The following is a 23813-nucleotide window of genomic DNA, read 5'->3' as shown; positions in this document are numbered from 1 at the left end:
AGACCGGATGAGTCGGTCCAAGTCGCCAAGTCAAAAACCATGGTGCAAATAGACTCTTCTCTCAATGCAATGTAATGGCTATTATGGAAATGAACAAGATGAAAGAACATGATATTATGGAAAATGAAACATCACAACGTACCAATGTAGGCATTTTCTTTCCTTTTATGTGCGAGTAACAACATCATAATTAAGATGTGGGTATGGTTATTAAGATGAGCGGGTGCACATGTCAACCCAGAAACTCCTCCATTAAGCCCTGATTCATGGGAAACAACTTGCATCAGAAAGCCAATAAAAGCCACAAGCTATACAGGGCAGCACTTGATGTAGAGAGTGAACACCCACCTGTGAAATGAATGGTTCAGCGTCGGTGCGCTTGAGTGAGTGCACTGAGTGACGGACAAGGGATGCCGACTGGTCACCAAGCAACACTTCACCGATGTCATCGAGGACTCGGACCTGAATGTATGGATCCTTGGGAGGGACCATGTCCTAAAAAAACATTGGTGAATGAGCAATTATACAATGTCCTGTCAAGCATTCAGGTGGCCCAAAAAAGTGCAGGATTTGGAGGGCTACCAATTGATGGCTTGAATCATTTCATATGGTGGGACCCCCAAAAGCCTGCCACAATCTAATGATGATTGCTGCTTCGATGAGATCCTATTAAATGTGGCACATTGGTTGTAAGTTGTAACTGTCCATTTCCATTGGATGGCTAGGATCATCTGATCATCAAGGTATGAGCCATCACACAGACCATGACAGGGTCCATTAAATCAATTGCTTTGGGTTGAACCAACAATGTTTCTCAATTGAACATCATAGAATACATGTAGGTGCAATCATAGTTCGAAACCCAAAACTCGACTGGACTCCACGTCCAGCTGGGCCAGGTTGACTCGAAAACAGCCTGACTTGATTTTTTTTGAAAGGTAGCCTGACTTGATATTTATTAACTATATATTAAAAAGAAAATACTAGGATAGTGGCGAGTATTTAAATTAGTTAGAATAGAGTATAAGAAATAAAAAGAAAAAAGTGTAATATAATAGTATTGAGAGAGAGAGAGAGACTTACCACAGTTAAATCGACATCCAGTTCGGACATGTATGACTCTAAAGCTGCAGAATGATTCTTGAAATACTCTTCTTCTGAGTAATTGAATTTTTCTTGAATTTCCTGTGGAAGTACTGGCCCAACCTTCCATCTCAAGCTCCGTATTATCTCCGTGCGGTTGTACCTATAGAACATAACCAAAAAACAAAAGAAATCAACCAAGATGTATCGATGATGAATGCCAAACATGCATATGGAAGGGGGAGAAAAAGAAAAGTAAACAGAAACCAGTTCTTTTAGGGTGTGTTTGGCTGCACCAAACATTATGAAATTTCAACATATTTTGCAATTAGATTGGTTGATCATGACATCATGATATTTCGTGCAGCCGAAAGCACCCTTATGCAAACAGCTAGATATTAACAGTGATGCGATTGCCTTACATGTAAGACATAAGGCAACGCTTATTGCGAATTAGAGAAAGATGGTGAACAACAGCACCAAAATGATCTGCATTTCGAGCTGTTTGTATGTCCAAGCCTTCTTCCTGAATTTTCCTGTTGAAATATAGCATTGATTCATGTCAGCAATAAACATCCACTGCTCAGAGCAATAACAAAGAGATCTTCAAGTAACCCATCTGAAACTAACATGAGACTTGGATACCATTTGAGTGTGCCACAAAATTGTGGTTGATCACGGTTACCAAGCGCACTCAGTGCACTTTGGATGCACTATTGAATTGAATTGGATTTAATGAATTTGAGTGGAATAACCAAATCATAGTTTCCATAGCATTTACATTGATGGTCTGGGAGCAGACTGAATAAGAGATGGAGGATGCTGTTAGGATCGGATAGCTCTGTGGATCCAATCAACAGAAAGGGAATGGTCTATATGACCCTTCTTCTCGCATGGATGAGATATCTATGCCAAAACTATACAAAAGACCACCCAACTTCTTCTTCTTTCTTTGTTTCTTTCTTACTTTGAGAGGCAGCAAAGTTTGTTGAAGAAGGGCAAGGATGAAATCTCTGCCAAACTATACAAAAGACCAACTGCCAGAGATGCAAGAGCACTGCTGGCCAAAGACTTGATAGAGACAGCCCAAAACACAACATCGAACTCCACCCTCCGAACCAACCTCTTCCGTTGTCCTACACCGGTTTCCAAAACATCTGTCATTCCTTTCCACACAAATGGCTCATAAACTGGTGAGAAGAGAGAGCTTCCACAACTTGCTTCATAAATGACCATAAACCGGCCAAGAACATGTTGTAAACTTTGGGAATTCAAAACCGAGGAATTATACGATACTTGACTTCAAGATATGCATAATATACCCAGATCTTCAGTTTTTACAAATAGGGAACATGGCTCTGCAACCCAGACATTTGACAGAGTGGGACAGATACAAATGGACCCCAATAAAGAAAAAAAAAATCCCAGGAAGAAGATACTATCCATCCTATTTTTGGCCTTTTTCCATTGAATGCGGGTCAGTCTAATAGATGTTTTTAAAAAAAAAAAAACATTAACCATCAATTTGCAGACCACCAATTGAAGGGTTAGGGTTGTGCAATAAGGAAGATTTTTGGGGCATGGTCCATCCTTGGTGGGGTTCACTTTATCACCGTCTGGATTACTGAACCATGGACCCCACTTGCACAATCTGAGGAATATCCTTAATTTAGGATCAAATTATTCCTCCACAAAAAGAAAATCGGAGAGAAGCTTTGGTTGCTTCCATTCTATTTGTTATACCAATGAGAACATACACATCGTCAAAAGGGTGGAATGGAAAGCTTAGAACAAACAGAGTTACCTCATCAAGGACTGTAGCTGAAACTGATGCTCGTTGCATTCTTTGATCACTTGATCAAACATATCATTCTGCATGATCAAAGAAACAAGCTTCCCATCACAAAGAGAAGAATTCGATGAATTTAATCATTTGAAAATGCAAAAGATTTTGAATTGAACAAGCATTCAATAGATCTCTTTTCTTTTTTTCCCAGCCTTTTTCAGTTTTCACTAACCAAAACACAAACAAACAAACAAGAAATGAGAGACATGGAAAATAAAATTTTAGACAAAAGGACAAGCTCAAAGGGATAAGAAAATGGGGAGAAGGAAATAGAAGACTTCCAACAAAAGAATAAGTTAACAACCTTCCCTTGACTTCAAGATACCCATGAAAAAATAAGCATGCAGATATAATGACATGGAAGGGTACATACATAAATCAGTAATCGTGGGTAGGAGATTCTAAGAAATGTTGTTTCTTGGGTGGCTATTAGCTGTTCCAGGCCATGGAAGTTATATTTTCATTTTGTGAAATCCAGACCGGCTTGATTCTAAAAATTCCATTTACCCAGGTGGGAAGGGAGATAAATGTTCCAAAGACATTTTAGCAATACTTTGGCAGACAATTAACCAAAGTTGGTTTTATTGGATTTTTCCTTTGTTTGGGAACTCTTTTAGTCTCTCTTGATGTTTCTTCTTTCTTAAATTTGGCATTTCAATTTTAGGTATACAAAACTTATCAAGCCATTGCAAGTGAAATTACTAGTGTAAACATGATACTGTTGAGTAAAATATTTCATACATGCAATTAAGCTACACTGGAAGATATAAAGGGTAATGTACAAAGAAAACTAGAAGAAAGGGGAAACGGAACCAAGAAGCAAAACTTTAGGGGAAGCAGTCCAGGATTTATATGAAATGAAGGTAAACTCCCAAACTAGTGAATTCAACTTAGAAAGGAGATTATCTTCAATTAAGGTAATTGAAAATCAACGGCTTCACCACCTTAAAAACATGCTTTCAAGTCATCTGTAGGACAAGTTGCTAAAGAATGGAAGAAACTGCAGCATACTGAGGATAACCTAGGAAGGCTAAAGAGATACAAATATGATTAAGCCAAGCTATACAAGTTCTAACCATCTAATGTAATTAAACTAGCAGCTCAAACATAAGTAGAGTTCAGAAAACAGATACAAGGAGCGGGGACATGTTTCTTTGTTTCCAAAATTTAGGCCACAGATACAAAAGAGGGTATTTGCATGCATCCTGTTAGTACCATGAGAAAATACTAAGATTTCAGAAATAATGAACTTAATATAATAGGATACAGTCAAATGGTATCGCACAAGAACCCATAAAGTACACAACAACAATATCAATATCATATAGTGCCAATACTGGTATAGTATTGTAAGCATATAAATGTATCTATACACCTTACCTATAGACTCTACAGTTCTAGTCAGCTGCAGTCTCTTAGTACACCAAGTCAACAGAAACAACATCAAAGAGTGAAGTCCAAACCCAAAGTGATGGGCTTTGGTTTCAAGCAATGCTACTTCAAAGAATGTTACAAAAATGGAACAACCATCCAACTCATGTTTAAAGTAGCAGTTCATAGAAGGAAGGAATTTGAAAAGGCATGATAGACCCAAAACACTTTCACAATTTCAATGGACATTATTGCTAGAGTGCAAAAGGAAACAACAAAGTGTTCCATGTAACAGACCAAGAAAAACTCATTCTTCTACAAAATGTTGCGGTACGGGAAAATTGGTAGTATTAAAACCTACCATCTCAGATAAGGCGGACTTACATTGAAAGCTGTAAGCTGTCCGGTTTCACCACAGGCTATTTCTCTCAAAAGTCGAGCTCCCCTTCTCCCATACATCTTCGTAAAACAATATCCGCAAATAGAGACCTAGTTACCAAAATCTAATCACATGTAAACAATGGAGAGCGGTGACAATAGTAAATATTCAAAGACCAGCAGACAATCACGGCCAATAACAGTCAGATGTTACAATCATGTTTGACAAGAAAGATGTTCTATATTGATGTTAACAAGTCATTGGGTGCCAAAAAAAGAAGAAGAAGAAGAAGCCAAGGCTATGCCCGGCTTTGTTGATCATGCAATTAGTTTCAATATCCAATAATGCAACCCACCAACAAGGAGACATGCTTGAGCATGATATATCACTGATCAGTGGCAGCTGAAAGACCTCTTGGTTCTAATAGAAAGCACCACGGAAAGTTACAGCTTGGAACAATTGCAAAGCATGTAGAATCATAGACAGTCATGGAATTGTTAAAATTAGCTCTTCACTTGGTTGGTGTTTCTCCTTGTTTATTTTAAATACTTAATTCTGAGTTATTGTAATTGTGATGAAAAATCATGTATTCTTTTGAGGGAGGTGAAAGAGAAGTAGCGTTAAAAGGGTGATGTTGATATTTCTCTTTGACAGGTAGGACAATTTTGGGCATGTCATATGGGTGACCAAACAAGGGGAATTTTGTGAATTTACATTTTATTTGATGATGATGAATTTTTTCTGTCCCATTTTTTATACCTCAAAAGCTGATTTCAGATTCCAAACTTGGAAGTTCAAATTCTAAATTCAAGTTAGTCATAGGTGGGCTTGGGGTCCTCAACTTTCAGAGTTTTACTACTTTCATTTTGTGCAAGTGATTTTCCTACCCTTGCAAGCTTTCACCTATACAAATTTTCTTCTCTAAAAGTTTCTCTGGACTCAGATTGTAACTGTTGGGACAGGTGGCAACCCCTAGTGGGGGTCACCTGCCCCTACACATGGTGAGGAAGGGTAGTGGGTAGGGGGAGAAAGGCAGTGGCCTCTCCCTATTTAACCCCCTCTCCCTCTCTCTCAAGACTCTCTTGCTCTCTCTCACACTCTACGTCGAGAAAATCATCCCCATCAAACAATCATCCTAGCTACCTGATTATTGACCTACAAATGGATGGTCAAGAACGAAATATGACCAGCAGTCCACTTGTAACAGGAAAAAGTCTACCTGTCAAGTGCTGGGATTGTTCAATAGGTGCGATTTTCAGTCCATTGTTTTCAGCAGTAGGGCAATGAACATATGAATTGATGGAAAGCAGATCACATGCACAGAATGCTGGTCTCAACAGATACCACCACTGGTCCAGGCCAAGAATTGCATAATGCCTATTTCGAAAAACTAAGCACTTCAAACGTTAGCAGAGGCTACTAAGAATTGAATTATTCGTCCAATTCATCATGGTTTATTGAAGTGAATGTTTATCACTTCATGTAATCCATCTCAAACATCACCAGTTCTACGTGAAATGGGCTGATCCTACTTCAATGACATTTTTCCACAACAGTACAGAAACCAATCTCCTGATTTTTAAAATTCATCGAACGATATCTACCATAAACATGTATTACTCGTCCAATTGTCACCCAAACACTAAAAACCAATAAAATCTCTTCCTCAAGATGACTGAGCGCAACACACATGCGAGCATATTTCCACTCATTGCACCATGAACATACTCTCTCCCGAAAATTAGGAGGGTCCATTCAACATGTGGACTACAAGCATATGTTCAATGTTCCAATTGGTGAGTTAACTGTCCATTTCTCATCATACACATGCAGCCCACCTGATCAATAGACAGGAAAATTTTTGGGCCCAAGCATCATCATAATAGGGCCCACCTAATGAAAGTAACGGATCTCACACACCTGCAAAGAAGCCTAGCAAGGCCCTTTCCTCTATGTCCATTTTTAGCATGATCTGATATGAATAATTACAGTGGGGAGTTATAAATGCGGATGATTACACACACCTCTGATCACCACAGGCATTGGATGGGAGGGGCCCACGATGAATTGCGCATGGTCCAATATCAGTATGATGGGGATAATCAACGCCATTCAAGTAAGTTCCAATAAAATAGATGGTAATGCCAATTCTACTCATGTTCAAAAATTACCAATTTTACTCATACCCCCAATTTTGCATGCTCCTAGCTCTATGGCTGTGGACTTGTTGTAGTCCAAACACAGTCATTCTTGGCAAATCTATGGTGGGCCCCACTTACCCAGTGGTCTTCCTTATCATAGGTGGACCCACTTGGGCACAATGTGTAAATTCGCAATGCAATACAGTAAGAAGAATTCGAACTGCATGTTGGCTCTTATTTAGCATAATAAAAAATTATTCGACGGAGATCCAGATCAGAACGAAGGCTACGATTCATAAACCCTGTAATTCAAGAAACCTTCGAAACCCTTTTCGTATTTCTTCATGAATTTCACAATCGACATGAAAAATAACCAAAACTAGTAATTCAAGATTGATTGAGTAGGATGCCAAAGAAATTTAAATAATAATAATAATAATAATAATAATAATAATAATAATAATAACAGAGAGTAAAATCGAGAGAATGCAAAATCCTTTTTTTTTAAATGAAAAAGATATTGCAACGCAAATGGTAGGGAAACATACCTAGATCTTGAATGGAAGCTCGAATCGTCTTCTTCGCCTCAGAGAGAGAGAGAGAGAGAGATTGGCGGGTATTTTAGGGTTTTCAAATTACGTTTCTGCCATTTACCGCCAAGAGAATTTTAAGAGGGGAGCGGATTAGGTGTTACCCAGGTAACACTAGCACCTTCGTGGGGGAAGCGGATTGGCTAGCGTACGTCACACCAGCTATATAGCTGCTGTATTGACGTCAGCAAGTTCTGTGGGTCTGATCATGAGGTATGTGTTATATCCAAACCGTCCTTTCATTTTTTGAAATCATCTTAAGTCTTAGGACGAAAAATAAGACAGTTCTAAATATTAAGTGGACCACACTGGGAAATGCAGCGGGGGATTGAACGTCTGCCATTGAGAGCTTTTTTGGGGTCAAAGAAGTTTTGGATCAATATGAAATTTAATTTTCCTCTTAATTCAGATCTTTTTGACCTTATGAACATATTGGATGGAAAATAAACGTTATCGTGGGCCCTAAGAAATGCTTAACGGTGAAAATCATTATCTCCGCTGCTATTTGTGGTGTGGTCCAAATGATCTTTAGAAGGATTCATTTTTTGGATAATGATCTAAAATGATCGCTAAAAATAGATGAACGGTGTAGATATAATAAATACATCACTTTGGGGGCCATGTAACTTTGATCTCCTTTCAACCGTCCGTTCGTACAACTCGGAGCTCAAGGAGCGTCAGTGCTCGTCTTCGCACGACACGTACCTACAGCAGCTATATAGCTGCTGCGTGGTACACCAGCCAAACCGCTTCCCTTCGTGGGTGCTACCTTACCGAGGGGCCCACCTTCATGATGTTTTTGTATATCCACCCCGTACATCCATTTTTCCAGCCAATTTTAGAGCGTTTTACAAAAATTAAAATATCATATACAAATCATAGGTGGACCACACCTCAAGAAATAGTGATGATTGAACGCTTGCCATTAAAAACTTCCCAGGGCACAACGTAAGATGATACATAATTTTTATTTCCCATCTGACCCGTTGATAAGGTCAAAAATACCTGGATGAAAAGAAAATACAAATATCAGCTTGATAAGAAACTTATTTACCCTGCAAAAAGCTTTTAATAGTCACTTATCAGTTTTTCCAGTGGTGTGGTCCACCAGAAATTTGGATCTGCTAAATTTAAATTTTTGTATCCGTTCTAAAATGATCGGTAAAAACGGATGGACGGAGTGGATATACAAAATATTCATCAAACTGGGCCCCACGCGGTAAGGGTAACACCCACTAAAGTGTTACCGTGGTAACACATAATCCGATCCTTTTAGGGCCCGTTTGGCCGGGCGGATTGGAAGGGATTGGAATTGGATGGTATTGGAAGGGATTGGAAGTTAAATCCTGGGATTGTCCGGGCGTGCCAAACAGACTGGGTAATCTGATCCCAGGATATAGCAATCCCATGGATCTTAAGACAATCCACTGGCAACACCATCATTACCTTTAAATCCCATTCAATCCACCCTAATCCGTTCAAATTTGCCTGGGACGTGTTTGGTTTGAGGGATTGGAAGGGATGGGAAGGTTTAATCCCGGGATTAGCCGGGCGTGCCAAACAGACTCGATGTAGCAATCCCGGGATCTAGCAATCCCATGGATTTTGCACCAATCCACTGAGGCAGCCATCATTACCTTGCAATCCGGGCCATCCACCCTAATACCATTCAATCCCTTCCAATCCACCCGGCCAAACGGGCCCTATTAAGAGGAGGAGAAATATACGGTACGCCATAGGCGAAGTTTGCACAGTATACGCGGGTTTTTCAGATCTCACAAATGGAGTCCATTGTTCGTTAATCTAGACCGTTCTTTCTTTTCATTTTCTTTTCTCTTTCTTTTTTGCTGTGTACCCATCATTATTTAAGAATGATATGAATACAATAATACTAAGTATCACATTCAATTAAAAAAGAAAATCGAAGCTTTGTGATATTTTTAAGCATCTCATATTCAAGTTAGCATTGAGCGGATTAACCTTATTTTATTCATGTTTGCATTTAATAAATTAATATCAAATATTTCACTTCTACTTTAATATCATATTAAATTATTAATTTTTCTATAAATTTGAACAGTCAGTAAATAATGTATCAACATCTCAAGATTAGGTTTTCTTTAAAAAAGAAAATGAAGATAAATGCACCCTTTCCTTTGTTGCGAATTGGGATTGTTGTTTCTCTTAAGGAACTCAATTTTCTTCGTTGTCTGGGTTTGTTATTGGTCTTCGAAAGGCATGCACCCTTTTCTCTGTGGTTTGGATTTGTTATTATGAAAGTATCTTACAATCGCATTGGGAGTTGAATTTCATATACCCGAATGAAATACTACAAACCGCAAGTAACTTAACATTATGACTGGGCTAGTGTAAGTTGTGGCGGGAAAGTTCAAACAATATGGATCAACCTCAGTAGATGTTTTGCCTCAATCTCCACCGTACGTTTTGGCCCACCTGGAATGAAAGGAAAAAAAGGCCAGCTAAATGAATAGAAGTACGCATTCTCAGTTGCTGAATTAAGGATAGAGAGTGTATGAAGAGTAGTTGTACGAAGAGTAGTTGTAAGAAAGGTTTTCAAATTACAACTGTAGGAAGTGGGACCCACCCTGCTAGGTAATCCAGGCCACTGGTCTGCTGTTAGCTGTTACCCATATACACCGTTTGGTGGAATCATTTTAGGATATATATATATATATATGAGCACAAACATGCAGCAGATCCGAATCTCAAGTGGATGATAATGCAGAAAACAGTGGCGAGTGAATGCCCACCGTTAAAAACTTCTTATGGGCCATCAAAATGTTTATTTGTCATCCAACTTGTTGATAAGGTCACAAAGACCTGGATGAAAGGACCACACAAATATCAGTTTGATCCAAACTTTTGGCGGCTCTCTATAAATTTGTATTGGCCAATTTGTTTCCTGTTGTGTGGTCAATCTATTGCGTGTTTGGGGTCATACCCTAAAATGATCTTGTTAAATGGATGGACAGCATGGATATAAGACACATATATCATGGTGGGCCCCACAGTCAGGGATTCACCAAAGTCACATTCAATCTAGCTACCCCTAGGCAGGGTCGTCTATCCTAAAGTAGGCACATGAAGTATATATATCTATGCCGTCCATCAGTTCTGTGAGCTCATTTGGTTAAAAATCAAGCGGATCCATATTTAAAGTAGACCACACTAAAGGAAACAATAGTGACAGACTTACAATCCGATTTGTCCATAAGATCATACAAACCTGGACAAAGGGAAAATACAAATAGCAGCTTCATATAAAACTTTTGTGTCACCCGATAAGTTTTTAGTGGTGGGATCCAATACTTATTCTGCCCATGGCTCACCTGAGTTTTGGATCTACCTCATTTTTAGAACATTGCCCTAAAATGATATGCAAAATGGATGAACCATGTGGATATATAGACATACGTACATCGCGGCCCACTTAAGTTTTGGATCTATCTCGTTTTTAGAACATTGCCCTAAAATGATAATTAGCAAAATGGATGAACCATGTGGATAAATAGACATACATCGAGGTGGGCCCATGGTTAGGGCCTCACCCACTAATCTTAATCAACATTGATTCTTAATTATAGAATTGGCAATCTAATTTACATATTTTACAAAGTAATACAGTATCTTCCTACGGCCGCTACCGTCTGGATGGGAACCCAAATGTGGATGGGATAAGAATGCTCAGCCAGAGAATTCCTTTCCATCTTGTTATAGGTTTTTCAAATTGTGCAAGGGGCTCATGGTTTAGTTATCCAAATGGTCCATTGATGTGATGGTCATCATAGTTGACGGCCCATGTGTTTATCCCATTATCGCCATTTCTTATGAGAACCAATCAAGGGGAGTTATGTATGATCTGTACACATCTACATTATATATTTGAAGATCTGCAGATATGTACGAATAAGTTTTTTTTATATAGTAGCTAAAACGTTTCTAATAGTGCGATGTCATTGTTTGAGCAACCAATGAAAGAGATATCATAAAGAAGCTGTTACAGGACAGATGGCAATAGGAGAAACAAAGGGAGCAAAGTAGTGGTGAACGGTTATGGTAACCGTTAGAACGTGAGAATGATCTAGATGGCTAGTTTGAAGCTATAAATAGTAAAGGAATTCAGCATGAAAAAATGTCTCATACCAATCCAATCAAACCAAACATTACCTTTCAATAATCATTTCAACTATCTGTCTTTTTCATTCCATAGTGAAATCATTTACTTTCCTTGCTAAGAGAATTACATTTCTTGGTGTAATTATTTAGTTTTAGCCTAATGTTTGCATTCCACAGTGTAATCTGTAACCTTAACCAAGGAGCTGGTAATTTTAGTTGTAATTTGAGTCTACGCTTACATGTTGGATTTAGTTATTCACTCGAAAAGATGTTTTGCAGTTGTTCTCCATGGTCGATTGTAAAAATCTCTTTCTCATTTTACTTTATCTGTATCGAAAAGTCCTTTCGTATGAAATGTAAAGGTGCAACCCATCATTAGAGGATGAACCCTATTCTCTGAACATCGCATGATCTCATTTACACATTGAGCGAGTGGCCGAATAGGCGTCTGATCTTATCAGATCTCGATCATACACTACGTGTCTGCTTATCTTGATGGTTTGAATTGAGTCGCAATTTCAATTCCGGTACACCCGCGCACGTACGACCATAAACTAAACAAGCAATGTGCGAACACCATACACTAAATTAAGTTTCCAAATTGATATGGTTTAGGTCGAATTTGGTCATGTATGTGTGTCGGGCATGTTAAAGTTAGATGTAGCTTCATTCAAACTGAACACCTTGTGACCCCAAGCACCGAGATAGACCAATTAAGACCATATTTGTGAATATTGACCATCTATCTAGCTACCAATCATATAAGATTAGGCAATTTGTGAAGGCACCACAAGAGAGAGTCTGTCATTCAAAACGATTTTTTCTCTTGCCTTGTGGTCGAAATGACTTCAATATTTGTATGATTGCAACTATAGTTCAATGATATAAAAAAAGGAGATAAAAGTGTTTAAATATATATACATATATATATGTATATATATATTATTATTAATTTTTACAATTTTGACCCTCACAATAGGTTTGAGGAACAACGATTCATTCATCAATCATCACTTGATCATGAATTGAACTTCATACCAAGACGATTGTGATGTGTAGAATGGGTATCTTTTTGTTGCTCGATTGAAAAATGGGCTTTGTAGCGAGACGATTGATAAAGAGTAGATATTCAACAATTTGTTCATCGCAAGATTGAAGCAGAGCTTCCTGCCGAGATGATTGATGGACAGTGGATCTTCGACCGTTTGTTTATCATTTAGTCAAAACCAAACTTCACGGTAAGATGGTCAGTGGGGTGACAGTTTGTGATGATCATGATTCAATTATTTATTCATCATCTCGTGTATATCAAACTTCATAGCAAGATGACCGACAAAATCACTTAGCATGTATCGGGAAAGTCTCACAATCTTACATTCAAAACTAAGTAATCTTCCTTGTGTTCCAGTGGATGAAGGTAGAAAGATAAACTAAGTATAAAAACTAGGACCTTATGTTATAAGCAACAATATAGGCTAAATTAAAACAGAATAAAGAGATATATAAGTGTCCATACTGGATGGATAGATGAGGCAATGTAGAGATGAATTTCATTGTATTGGCTTGTGGTATTGAGCTCTTTTTCAAATGCTACTTTTATAGACTTGGAGAGACAATGACCATAGGCAGGTTTTCACAACGTGAGAGATTTAGATGGTTGGCTGCACAAATTTCTTTAATTATCCACATAAGCATACCTTTTGATGTTCTGGTGTAGCAGTGTGCATTTGAAGCTTTGTTAAAGTCTTATTATCATTAAACTCTTTTATAGAAAGCTTTGCTGGAGCCTTAACTTTTCCTAACTCTTTGCAAACTCTTCCATAAAAACTTTTGCAATTGACATTTAAAACTCTTCCAAATATATATATAGGGAAAAGGTCTATGCGGTCAAGCTTATGGGATCTTCCCACGAGGTCAAGCGTGTGGGTCACACCACATACAAAAGTTGAGAGGGAATATTCTCCATTACAACATTCATAATCATTTGTTGGGCTCACTGAGAACTGGTTCACAAATCCAGCACATCCATTATGTGTGTCCCACTTGGATGAGGGGTCAGACCAAGTTTCATGCCTATCCAAATTTCAGGTGGGCCCTACCAAGTGCTTTTATATGTTTTAACCATTTCTTCACATGATTTTAGATGGTATGGCCCACTTGAGTTCTGTATATGGTTGATTTTTGGGATATCCCATTATTTAAAGGGAACCCATTAAATGTACGATGTTGATGTTCGACACGCATTGGAAAAAGGTACTATGCGGTCAAGCTCATGGGAACTTCCCATGAGGTTGAGCTGTGTGGGCCCCCACCATGATGCGTGTCGAACATCTACCCCATTAGTCAGATGCACCATTCCATGGTGGACCTAAGGCTTAAAAATCAAGTCAATAAGTGACTTGTGTGGGCCACACCACATACAAAAGTTGAGAGGGGCTTCCCTCCATTAAAACATTCATAATCATTTTTTGGGCCCACCGAGATGTGGTTCACAAATCCAGCCCATCCATTATGTATTTGCCACTCAGATTAGGGGTTAAACCAAGTTTCAGACGCATCCAAATTTCAAGTGGGCCCCACCAAGTGCCTTTATATGTTTTAGGCTTGTCTTTACATGATTTTAGATGGTATGGCCCACCTAAGTTCCGTGTACGGCTGATTTTTGGGATATCCCATAATTTAAAGGGACCGATCAAATGCATGGTGTTGATGTTCGACATGCATCATGGTAGGGCCCACACGGTTCGACCTCATGGGAAGTTCCCATGACCTCGACCGCATTAACCTTTTCCTTATATATATATATATATATATATATCCTTTTAAAATTTATTTGCACTACATGTGGCATAGCTGCCATGTGACTCATTCTAAACTGTTCGATATAAGCATGAAATGTATGACTCATTCTACACTACATTTTTCCAATGGGTTGGATCATCTTTACGGAAACAAAAAAAAAAAAAAAAAGGACCGTCAATACTTGCATTGATATGTGGCAAAGTCGAATAAGAAGTGATCATATATAGACTACTGACGCAGCCATTTCAATCTGTGAAACATGTCACATTTGTAGAATATCCAAGCTGTGCAAAAGGTGGGCCACACCATAATTATCAAATAGCATGGAAATCAGACTAATCCACTCATGGGTGGGCCACACCAGTATATCATATCATTTAATCCACTGTTCAAAATTACTTCTGTTTGGCACACCGTCGATAAAATTCTTATTTTTATTATTTTTTTACAGTACCCCACCTACAACAAGGCTCGTCATATGAACGGTTTTAATCATTGCAACATGACACTAGATCAAAGAGGTGTTCATGAGAAAGAAAAATACAAGAAAAATAATCATATGTTTATGAGAAAATACAATGCCATACTAGAGGAAATTAGAGAACCGAGACTATCTCGAGCACATCCAGTAATCCCACTCCTTTTAAGATCCAAATCCAACGGTTCTGATCAATGCTTGGAGTTTGGCTCTTTGACGACCGTCACGGGACAGGGCGCATGCGATATAATGAAGTTTGTGACGCTCCCCATGAAAATCCTGTGAACATGTCCCAAACACGTCAACATCAGAATATTACAGTTTCATCCAATAAATAAAGCTATCTATGGGCTGAGCTGGCCTGTTGGGCTTGTGGGCCCTACCATCCATATACATTAGCATTTTTAGTTCCGGCTTGATTCGGGACCATTAGATAAATGGCCTAGATGAATTTTGATAATGATTTCTATTTGATGCCGGTCCCATGATCTATTTAGGTCCTGGCGTGGGCTGTTTTGGGCCTAATATTCAGGCCCAGATCAGCTCTGGGCTTAAATTTCTGACCCAAAATTTGAATAGCCTAGGCTCGGGTTAATGTGGGCTGCACCATCGGCACAAGTGGAGGTATGCACGTGAGCTGAGAAACGTGTGTATGTGTTTGAGCCAATCATCAGGTGAAACGATAGGGTGTGTTTGGGTGCCAACAAATGAGTTTTAATGCATTTCATTTCTTTCCTGACATGCACTAACCGTGGGAATTCATGCCAACAGTTGAGATGAACTTGAGATTATGTCCCAACTATGTGGCAAACGGGTGCTGAATTTCTTTGGGTATGTGATGTAGAGCGGGTCGCAGATAACTTCATGGCCAAAATGGACCAGAAAAGGCTTGATTGGAGATGGAAATGATCCTGACCGTCAGAACTTAAAAAGGACGTATCTCGCAAATCGAAATAAGCTATTAGATGTACTGTATATGATTTTGGGGTAGAGCGACCCATCCAATGTACCAAAACTAGCCACCCAACCCTGCTATACCGGGTTTCTCATGCCAAAGTTGCGCAATACCAACAAATTGACTGTCAAATTCGTTGGCTCTAGGAGTTGAGCCCACCATGAAAAGTGCCCAGAATAGTTAAGGGGATCATCAAGTTCAGCCAAATAGGACACTTACTATTTTTGGCCGAAAACCATGCTCATTTCTAGGATATTAGTTATAGTTTAATTATGAAACATATTACCAAGGTTTATGTTATTATTTAAGATGTTGTAAGCTTGTTTTATTTTTTTAATGAACAATTAATTTATTATGAATTTTTAAAAATTATCATATTTTTCTTATTTTCCTCAGGAATTTGAGGTATTTCTGTGAGGATTAAGGTATTTCTATGAGGATACCAAATAAGTTTCATGGATTCAGAATAGTTATCCCATTAAGGAAGACCGTGATCGACCTAAACACGTCCTTTCCGGCGTAAGTATGCTCCTAGGGTAGGGATGTGTATGAAGTTTGTGGAAACATATGGATTTTTGGAGCAGACTTGCAGATGTGAGCCGGACGTGGTCAATCCGCCTATGGTGATCAGGAAGAGGCGACCCTCTGGTCAAAAAACATCCCTGGTGACCCTGACACTTGATTGGGTCAAGTGCCAAAGTCACAGATGAGCCTGATCAACGTACCTGATTCTTCAACGGGTCCACGTGCCATGGTGGGGCCTACCCATTCCTACCGTACCTGATTCTTCAACGGGTCCACGTGCCATGGTTGCCCCAAAATTTTTACCGCCCAAATCACTGATCTAATTATGTATGAAGTGTAGCCCGAAAATTCCACTCAAATACGATTATAACAATTTGATTTTTCCTTGGAATTTGGGCCACTCATTTCATGTAGTTAATATCTATCAATTGGATGGTTAAGATTGCTTGATCAGAGCGATTCATGACGTGCCCCACTATTTGGATGGTTTAGATAGTGCCACGTGAGAGAAAGAAGAGTCACCAATATTTCGAAAATGGTAGTGAACTATGGTGGAAATGTTAGCCAGCTAGAGCAAAGACTTTTCTAGGTAGTGGGAAAATGCTTACGTGCTAGGCCTTCCATTCCACATGCCATTACACGTGCCAATCTAAAAAACGTGTGTGCAAGATCCAAGACGCCCATCTGGTGCAAGATCCAACACGGTGTGGCCCACCTGATGAACGGCTTGGATTTTCACCTTTCATTTTTTATTTTTCATTTTTCTTCTTTTACCTCTGGATTTGCCCAAGTCCTCTACTTCCCATCACTAAAGAATCAAGCTTCATTTCCTCAACTGCATCTAACAGCTTTTCCCTTGCATCTCCCCAATACAGCTTTGTCACGATAGTCACCTTCAAAAAAAAAAAAAAAAAAACATTAAACAAAATAACAAATGGAGTGTTTGGTTGCACCAAATATCATGATATTGATATCGTAAATATCATAATATTTGGTGCAACCAAACATACTTTAAAACCAAAATAATAAAAAATAAAATAAATAAATTTTAAAAAAAAACCAACCTGTTTTTGTCTAGAAATAGTATCCAGCATATCCAAAACATCGATATCTGCTTTCACATCGTACTGTTTCATCAACTCAGGCTCTCGAAATTCCGTTAATGGTATCAGAGCTAATAAAAATAAAAATCCAGGTCATTGAAGAAACGGCATGGAAAAACCCAACTAAAATAGAATATTATCTTTCAACGGTTGTGATCACACCAAGGTGGACATACTTACGTGACCCAGATTTCGACCATAGCTGATGCTTGCTATCATCACCTTTCTTGGGCTTTACGTGAAGAACAACCAGAGTATCGTGGTTGTCGATCAGATTGTCAATGGCCCACTTGAGGGCCAGCTTGCTGCTCTGAGAGAAGTCGAGAGCGACACCGATCTTTCGTGCTCCTGCCATTTTTTATTTCTCTTCTTGGGAAGGTTTGGGCGATGGAATGAGATGGTTGCACGGTGTTTCTGGGCTTTGGACAGTGGAAATGGACGGTCAGATTGCTTGCTTTTTAAAGACGTCGCAGGGATAAAAGAAAGAGAGGCGTGTACGGTTTTTGAAATTTCGTACTGATCGTTCGCATCACGTGGGTCTTAAAGGTTGAAGGTTTATGAGGCGAAAACTCACGGGAGCTTACAATGAAGTTGAGCTTGTGGGCCCCACTGTAATGTGTGTGTCGGAGATCTACACCGTAAATATAATTGATAATTTCATGGGTGGGCCATGGGACTAAAAATCAGGCAAATATATGAGTTAAATGGGCCACACTATGTACAAATGTTGATAGTGGATATCTACCCATTGAAACTTCCTGATTGTTTATAGGGACCAGATAGATGTGGTTAATACATCTAACCCATACACTATGTGTGTCCCACTTAGATAGGGGTCAAAAAAATTCAGGTCATTCCAAAACTCAGGTGGCCCGATATTTTAGACTTTTAGTCATGATTTTACATAGTATTATAATTTATGGCCGACATTAGCTTCTGATACGGTTGATTTTTTGGGAGATCCATAAACCAGAGGAGACCAACAAAATTCACGGTATGGATTTTCAACATACATTACGGTGGGCCAAATGAGCTCGACTTCCTGGGAAGTTTCCATGTGGTCAACCCCATGGGACCTTTTCCCGGCCTTAAAATAAGTCAAATGGACATATGAAACTCATGAGACATTATACGAATGCCTCCACGCCAGCATGCGTGTGAGACGCATCCCATCCGTCGATTAGGCAGGCCACACGTGTACCAAAACAAGGGATGGCTGCCAGGTTTTCGTACGCTGTCCGTAGTTTTTAGGACACGCGTGGCTGCGATGAAATGACCGCATTCTTCTAACCTTGTGATTTTAGAGCTATGACCCCATCATGCCAGGGCCCACGAATTGGACGGTCTAGATCAGTACTACACATGCAACCCTCCATTACAATCAACGGTGATCTGACCGTCAGAGGGGCGAGGCTTTGCGTCAATTTGGGTAGCGCTTGGTCAACATAGGCGAACCGTGGAAAGTTCCCGGCAGACTCAGAAGGTAAGGACCAAGGAGCGGATTAGGTGCGACCCTGGCGTCATCCAAGACGATGTGGTCCTTACTGTGGGGCCCACCTTCATGTATGTATTCTAAATCGATACCGTCCATCCGTTTTATCAGATCATTTTAGGAGATGAGCCCAAAAATAAAGCAACGGTGATCTGACCTTCAGAGAGGACGAGGGCATTTGGGTCAATTTGGGTGGGCTAGGTCAATACGGGCGAACCGTGGAATGTTGGCTGTAGACTTATAAGGTAGGGAAAAGGTTAGGTGCGACCTCGGCCTCACCCAAGACGGTGTGGTCAGTACCGTGGGGCCCACCTTAATGCATATATTTAAATCGATGCTGTCCATCCGTTTTACCAGATCATTTGGGGTCATGAGACACGAAAAAGAACCACATCACAAAAACCTGGATGAAGGAATAAACAAATATCAGCTCATCCAAATCTCAAACATTGGTGATTAAACGCATCACCAATAAAAACATCCTAGGCTCCGCAGTAATGTTTACTTTCCATCCAACCCATTAATAAGGTAAAAAATGTCTGGATGAAGGGTTCAAAAAACAAATATCAGCTTCATCCAAAACTTTCATAGCCACATGATGTTTTTAATAGTCTAACCACTGTTTCCCATCGTATGGTCCCCCCGAGATATGAATATGCTTTATTTTTTAGCTCATGCACTAAAGTGACCTGAAAAAATGGATGTACGGTGCGGATTTAAAATAAATACATTAAGGTGGGCCCCGCAGTGAGGACCGCAGCGTTTTAGGTAACGGGCGTCACCTAATCCGCTCCGTAGGGCGCATGAGTTGGGAGTGCGGATTTAGTCGGTGACCTGAACATGAGGCCCATCTCGATGTACGTGTTGTATATCCACGCCGTCCATCCGTTTTTCCAGCTCATGTTCGGGCATGGTCCCAAAAATGAAAACGGATGGACGCGTGGATATACAACACAATCATCAAGGTGGGCCACACGATCAGGGCCTCACCGCTGAGCTGTTTCCCCTACCTCACCTAATCCGCGACCAGAGGAGAAGAGTCAGGAGACGGAGGAAAGGCGTGAGAAATGGCAGTGGACCACGTGGGTTGTTTTTTAAGGGCCTGTTTGATTTTCCGGCTTAAGTGTAATTAATAATTACTGACGTAGGCAATTACCACATCTTGGGGAAATTTACAACATCATTGTGGGGCCCATAATGATGTATGCTACTTATCCAAACCGCTCATTTGTTATGCTAGCCTAATTTATGACATAAGCAAAAAAATGGTGCAGATCCAAAGGTCAAGTGGACCACACCACAAGAAATAATGGTATTCGAATGCCTACCATTAAAATCTTCTTGGGGCATTTAAAAGTTTTGGATCAAGCTGATATTTGTGTTTTACTCTTATCCACGCCTGTGTGACCCTATGAACGGGTTAGATGATGAAAAACCTCTCTGTGGGCCCAGTGAAGAAAATAACTTTCAATGGTGGATGAATTAAGGCCACTGCATCCTTTAGTGTAGGCCAATTGAGTGTTGGATCTGCCTCATTTTTAGTTTCATGTTCCAAAATATTCTAATAAAATAGATGGACGGTGTGGATATATAATATACATTACAGTGGGTCCACATATTTAAGTCGACACATTTGTTTAGAGATGAAATTACTCTCATATTTAATTACTTGTTTAACGTGAAAATCACGTATGATGGAAAATCATACAGGCCCTTAAGATTCGGTGTGCGTCCAGTATAATTTACTAAATGGTTTTGTAACGTAGAAAAATGAGATTGGAAAATATGTTCACCGATCCGAACCGTTCAAGGACACCTAGTTGGTGGTCCATGATGTAAAGATTTTAGTGATTGGTTGTTCTTTGCTCAACAATCTAGGGAATTTATTATTTTCAACAGTTGCCCTAATCCCTTTTCTTTACCAGGAAGAATGGGCCATTGATCATCTGGTTGTGAGCTTTGAATCTTTGCTATGAATCATCAATGAGGTGGCCCACTAGATGGATCCTAGAGACGCACCTACGAAATTCACAGATCAACGGTTCTAGAATGATAGAAAATATCTCTTACTAGATGATACAGTACGCACACGGAATTGCAAACCAGGAATAAAACGGAGACCGTCCAAAAGGGCGTTCCGTGGTTGTAAACGCATGTGGGAGAAATTCTAAATGCTGTACCTGCCCCCGCAGATTTTAAGGGGGTGCCTTGTCCACGCGCTCAGCAAAATTTTGCATGATCTGAGCCGTTCATCAGATGAATCTAGCATGAGCCTTTCCTGTCAAAGAAGTCAGATTGGTTGAGATCTGATTTAAACCATACAAACATGAGAAAAATGGAAGGCAAAGGGTGAAAAATGATCAACGATTTAAATTTAACTTGTACTTGTGTCCTGACTTACATAAAACCGGTCTAATCATTTGGGCCACAGAATTTTTTGTGGGCCCACCTGATGAACGTCTGGGATCTTGCAAACATCTACCATATCGGCACGGGTACAGTGAAACATCTCTTCAATCTTAAGTGCTCAAATCGCCTAGCTCTTTTAAACGCACATGGAGTCTCCTAATCAAAGGCGTTGATTGAAAAGATGTGGAAACTTCCTTTGATGGTTACACCTGTCCATTGAGGGACCATGGCCCACATGCATGACAGCTTGGATTTGGCCGTCAGCCAGCCTAACAGGAAATAAAAATGATGATCCAAGCCCACGTTCTTAATGATGAGACCCACCACCCAAAAGTCGCAGAGATCCATGATCTGAACCATGTAATCAATAAACTGCCTGTCCATTTAGTGCAACCGGTCGTTCGTATTCATTTGAACGGTCGGATTGCAAGTCATCAATTGTCTGGTGGGCCCACAAAGCGAAAGATGGCCACTGCGTTGAACGGTTACGTGGTGAAGTGGGTGAATTTATTTTGTCCATTTGATGGCCCACCGTGGATAGCCACATTCAAGGGAATGATGATTGAATACCCCTGTCATCCATCTGGTCTCTCTGACAGACAATCAGAGACGTCTCGTCGACATGTCTGATGAATGTAAAACAATATTTCCATGTCGCTTATTACATTCTCTAGGGTTGTACGCGAACCGGGTTGGCTCGGTCTACTCTACTCGAAGAAGCTTGATTGGACTCGCTTCGGAATTGAGATTGAGTAGAGTGGAACTGATGTTTTGAGCTTGAAAATTTTTCGAGCAGAGTTCAAGGTCGTCTGAGCTTGAATCGGCTTGGATCGAACCTCAACTCGGATTGAATCAATTTGGTGACTTAATTATTTTGATATTGAAATTGCTCACCTAGTCTTTGATGAAATGACTCAACAAAATATTGTTTCGGGTGCATGTATTCTCTGTGGGATCGGTTGGTGGGGAGAAGAGTAATGATGCGAAACAGATCACTAAAAAGAAAAAACCTTTAGATGATAAAACTATCCCCATATTTTGATTTTGATGCTGCTTCCCATGTATCTGATGAAGTACCCGTAGCTTGCTGTTACGTTTTGCATACGATAAGAAATTGAAGGTGTGTTTCATACGTTTGAGAAAACATCGCACGGGCTCAAATTGGCTCAAGTTGATGGCTAAACTGTGCAGAGCTGGCTAGTCAAGCAAGTTGATGACCAAACTGTGCGGAGCTGGCTAGTCTAGCTTGAAGACTGAGCTAAGTCGAGCTATGCAAAGCTTGACTCAGTTCAACTCGTGTACCGCTCTAATAGTGTCCTGACCCTTGAGCGTATGTCTCCTAAGCTACTTAGGGACCATTTGAATACTACCAAATAAGTAGCTTTTTAAACTTAGGTAAGTTAATAATTTTTTTTAATAAGTTAGTTTAACTATAAAACTTAAATAAATAGTTTTTTATATAAAAAAGTAAATTATTTTTATCACTCATTATTTTTAGTACTTTTCAACTTTAAAATTAACTTACTTCCTTCATTTTCATTCATGACCCACCAGCTGAAGAAATTATATTTAAGAAATGTGTTTACATGTGGCCATGATTCCTCTTAATTCATGGATGATGATGAATGACACATATCTAAGGCGAGCTCCACATGATGGGCAACCCACATTAAAGGTGGGCTCCACATGATATAGAATTAATAATGGTGGGCCCCACATGATGGACAGTCCATATCAAAGGTCAGCCTAATGATGAGTGGTCCATCTCCAAGGTGGGTCTCGCATGATGGACAACGACCCATATCAGAAAGGTGGGCTTACATGATGGACAATTCACATCAAGGGTGGACACTACATGATGGGTAGTGGATATTGAAGATGAACCTTTCGTGATGAACAATAACATTGATGGTGGACCCTACATGATAGATAACTAGCATTAGAGCTAGGCCCTACCAAATGAACTATATACATTAAAGGTTAATCCTAATGATGAATGACCCACAACCAGGGTAGGCCATGCATGATGGACAATCTACATCAAAGGTGGGGGCGCACACAATGAACGATCCACATGAAAGGTTAGCCCCACGTGACGAAGGATGGATGCGAGGGGGATCAAAGATACATTTGACATAGTTATTTGTGATGTTTGCTTTCTCACTTTTTTGATGATGAGTACCTTGTTTACCAAACATACTTATCTAATTATAAATCAAAATAGGCTACTTTAGCTTATTTAAAGTAAATAGTAATTCAAATGCCCTCTTAGAAACATCTCCCACATGCAAAATCTACTATAATTCAAAATACCCTCAACCTTCAATACAATAAAATTTATCATTTTAAAGTATAAACTAAGAATTGAATGATCCAAATAACCATAAGGCCAAATAAGTCGCTAGGTGGGCTATAATGTCTAGACTCTCTGTACAAAAATCAGGTCACTTCACACCTCAAGTTGGCCACAACATGCAAAATAAAAGGATGGTCACAGAAATT

The 23813-nt window shown here is 39.6% G+C and overlaps 2 protein-coding genes across 4 annotated transcripts; both read right to left on the bottom strand.

Moving 5' to 3' along the window:
• Positions 1-90: 90 nt before the first annotated feature.
• Positions 91-7530, bottom strand: LOC131252729 (uncharacterized). 3 transcript variants are annotated; one of them, XM_058253402.1, is made up of 7 exons: positions 7369-7530; positions 4685-4789; positions 2888-2955; positions 1506-1619; positions 1084-1246; positions 349-495; positions 91-259 (listed from the first exon to the last, which is right to left on the bottom strand). In XM_058253402.1, exons 2-7 carry the CDS (start codon positions 4757-4759, stop codon positions 233-235), a joined length of 594 nt encoding a protein of 197 aa, XP_058109385.1. In that variant the 5' UTR covers positions 4760-4789; positions 7369-7530; the 3' UTR covers positions 91-232. The 3 variants fall into 3 exon arrangements, with proteins under 3 accessions (XP_058109385.1, XP_058109386.1, XP_058109387.1); XM_058253403.1 differs by having other exon boundaries at positions 4685-4803; positions 7369-7519; XM_058253404.1 differs by lacking the exon at positions 1506-1619.
• A 7216-nt stretch (positions 7531-14746) lies between these two features.
• On the bottom strand, positions 14747-17875 carry LOC131253846 (universal stress protein PHOS32). Its single transcript, XM_058254979.1, has 4 exons — positions 17591-17875; positions 17372-17481; positions 17082-17200; positions 14747-15106 (listed from the first exon to the last, which is right to left on the bottom strand). The coding sequence occupies exons 1-4, from the start codon at positions 17763-17765 to the stop codon at positions 15019-15021; spliced, it is 492 nt and encodes a 163-aa protein (XP_058110962.1). The 5' UTR covers positions 17766-17875; the 3' UTR covers positions 14747-15018.
• Positions 17876-23813: the final 5938 nt, after the last annotated feature.

This window comes from Magnolia sinica, chromosome 8 (genome assembly GCF_029962835.1).
Source record: "Magnolia sinica isolate HGM2019 chromosome 8, MsV1, whole genome shotgun sequence".
Lineage (NCBI taxonomy): Eukaryota > Viridiplantae > Streptophyta > Magnoliopsida > Magnoliales > Magnoliaceae > Magnolia > Magnolia sinica.
The sequence above is the reverse complement of the archived record's forward strand: the minus strand, read 5'-3'. Positions and strand labels throughout refer to the sequence as shown.

Coding starts and splice junctions, on each gene's coding strand:
- LOC131252729 (XM_058253402.1), bottom strand. CDS start 4,759: ATGTATGGGAGAAGGGGAGCTCGACTTTTGAGAGAAATAGCCTGTGGT. Junction 2,956..4,684: donor GACAGCTTACAGCTTTCAAT/GTAAGTCCGCCT, acceptor TTGATCATGCAG/AATGATATGTTTGATCAAGT. Junction 1,247..1,505: donor CGTTGCCTTATGTCTTACAT/GTAAGGCAATCG, acceptor TATGTTCTATAG/GTACAACCGCACGGAGATAA.
- LOC131253846 (XM_058254979.1), bottom strand. CDS start 17,765: ATGGCAGGAGCACGAAAGATCGGTGTCGCTCTCGACTTCTCTCAGAGC. Junction 17,482..17,590: donor ATGGTCGAAATCTGGGTCAC/GTAAGTATGTCC, acceptor TATTTTTATTAG/CTCTGATACCATTAACGGAA. Junction 17,201..17,371: donor CTATTTCTAGACAAAAACAG/GTTGGTTTTTTT, acceptor TTTTTTTTGAAG/GTGACTATCGTGACAAAGCT.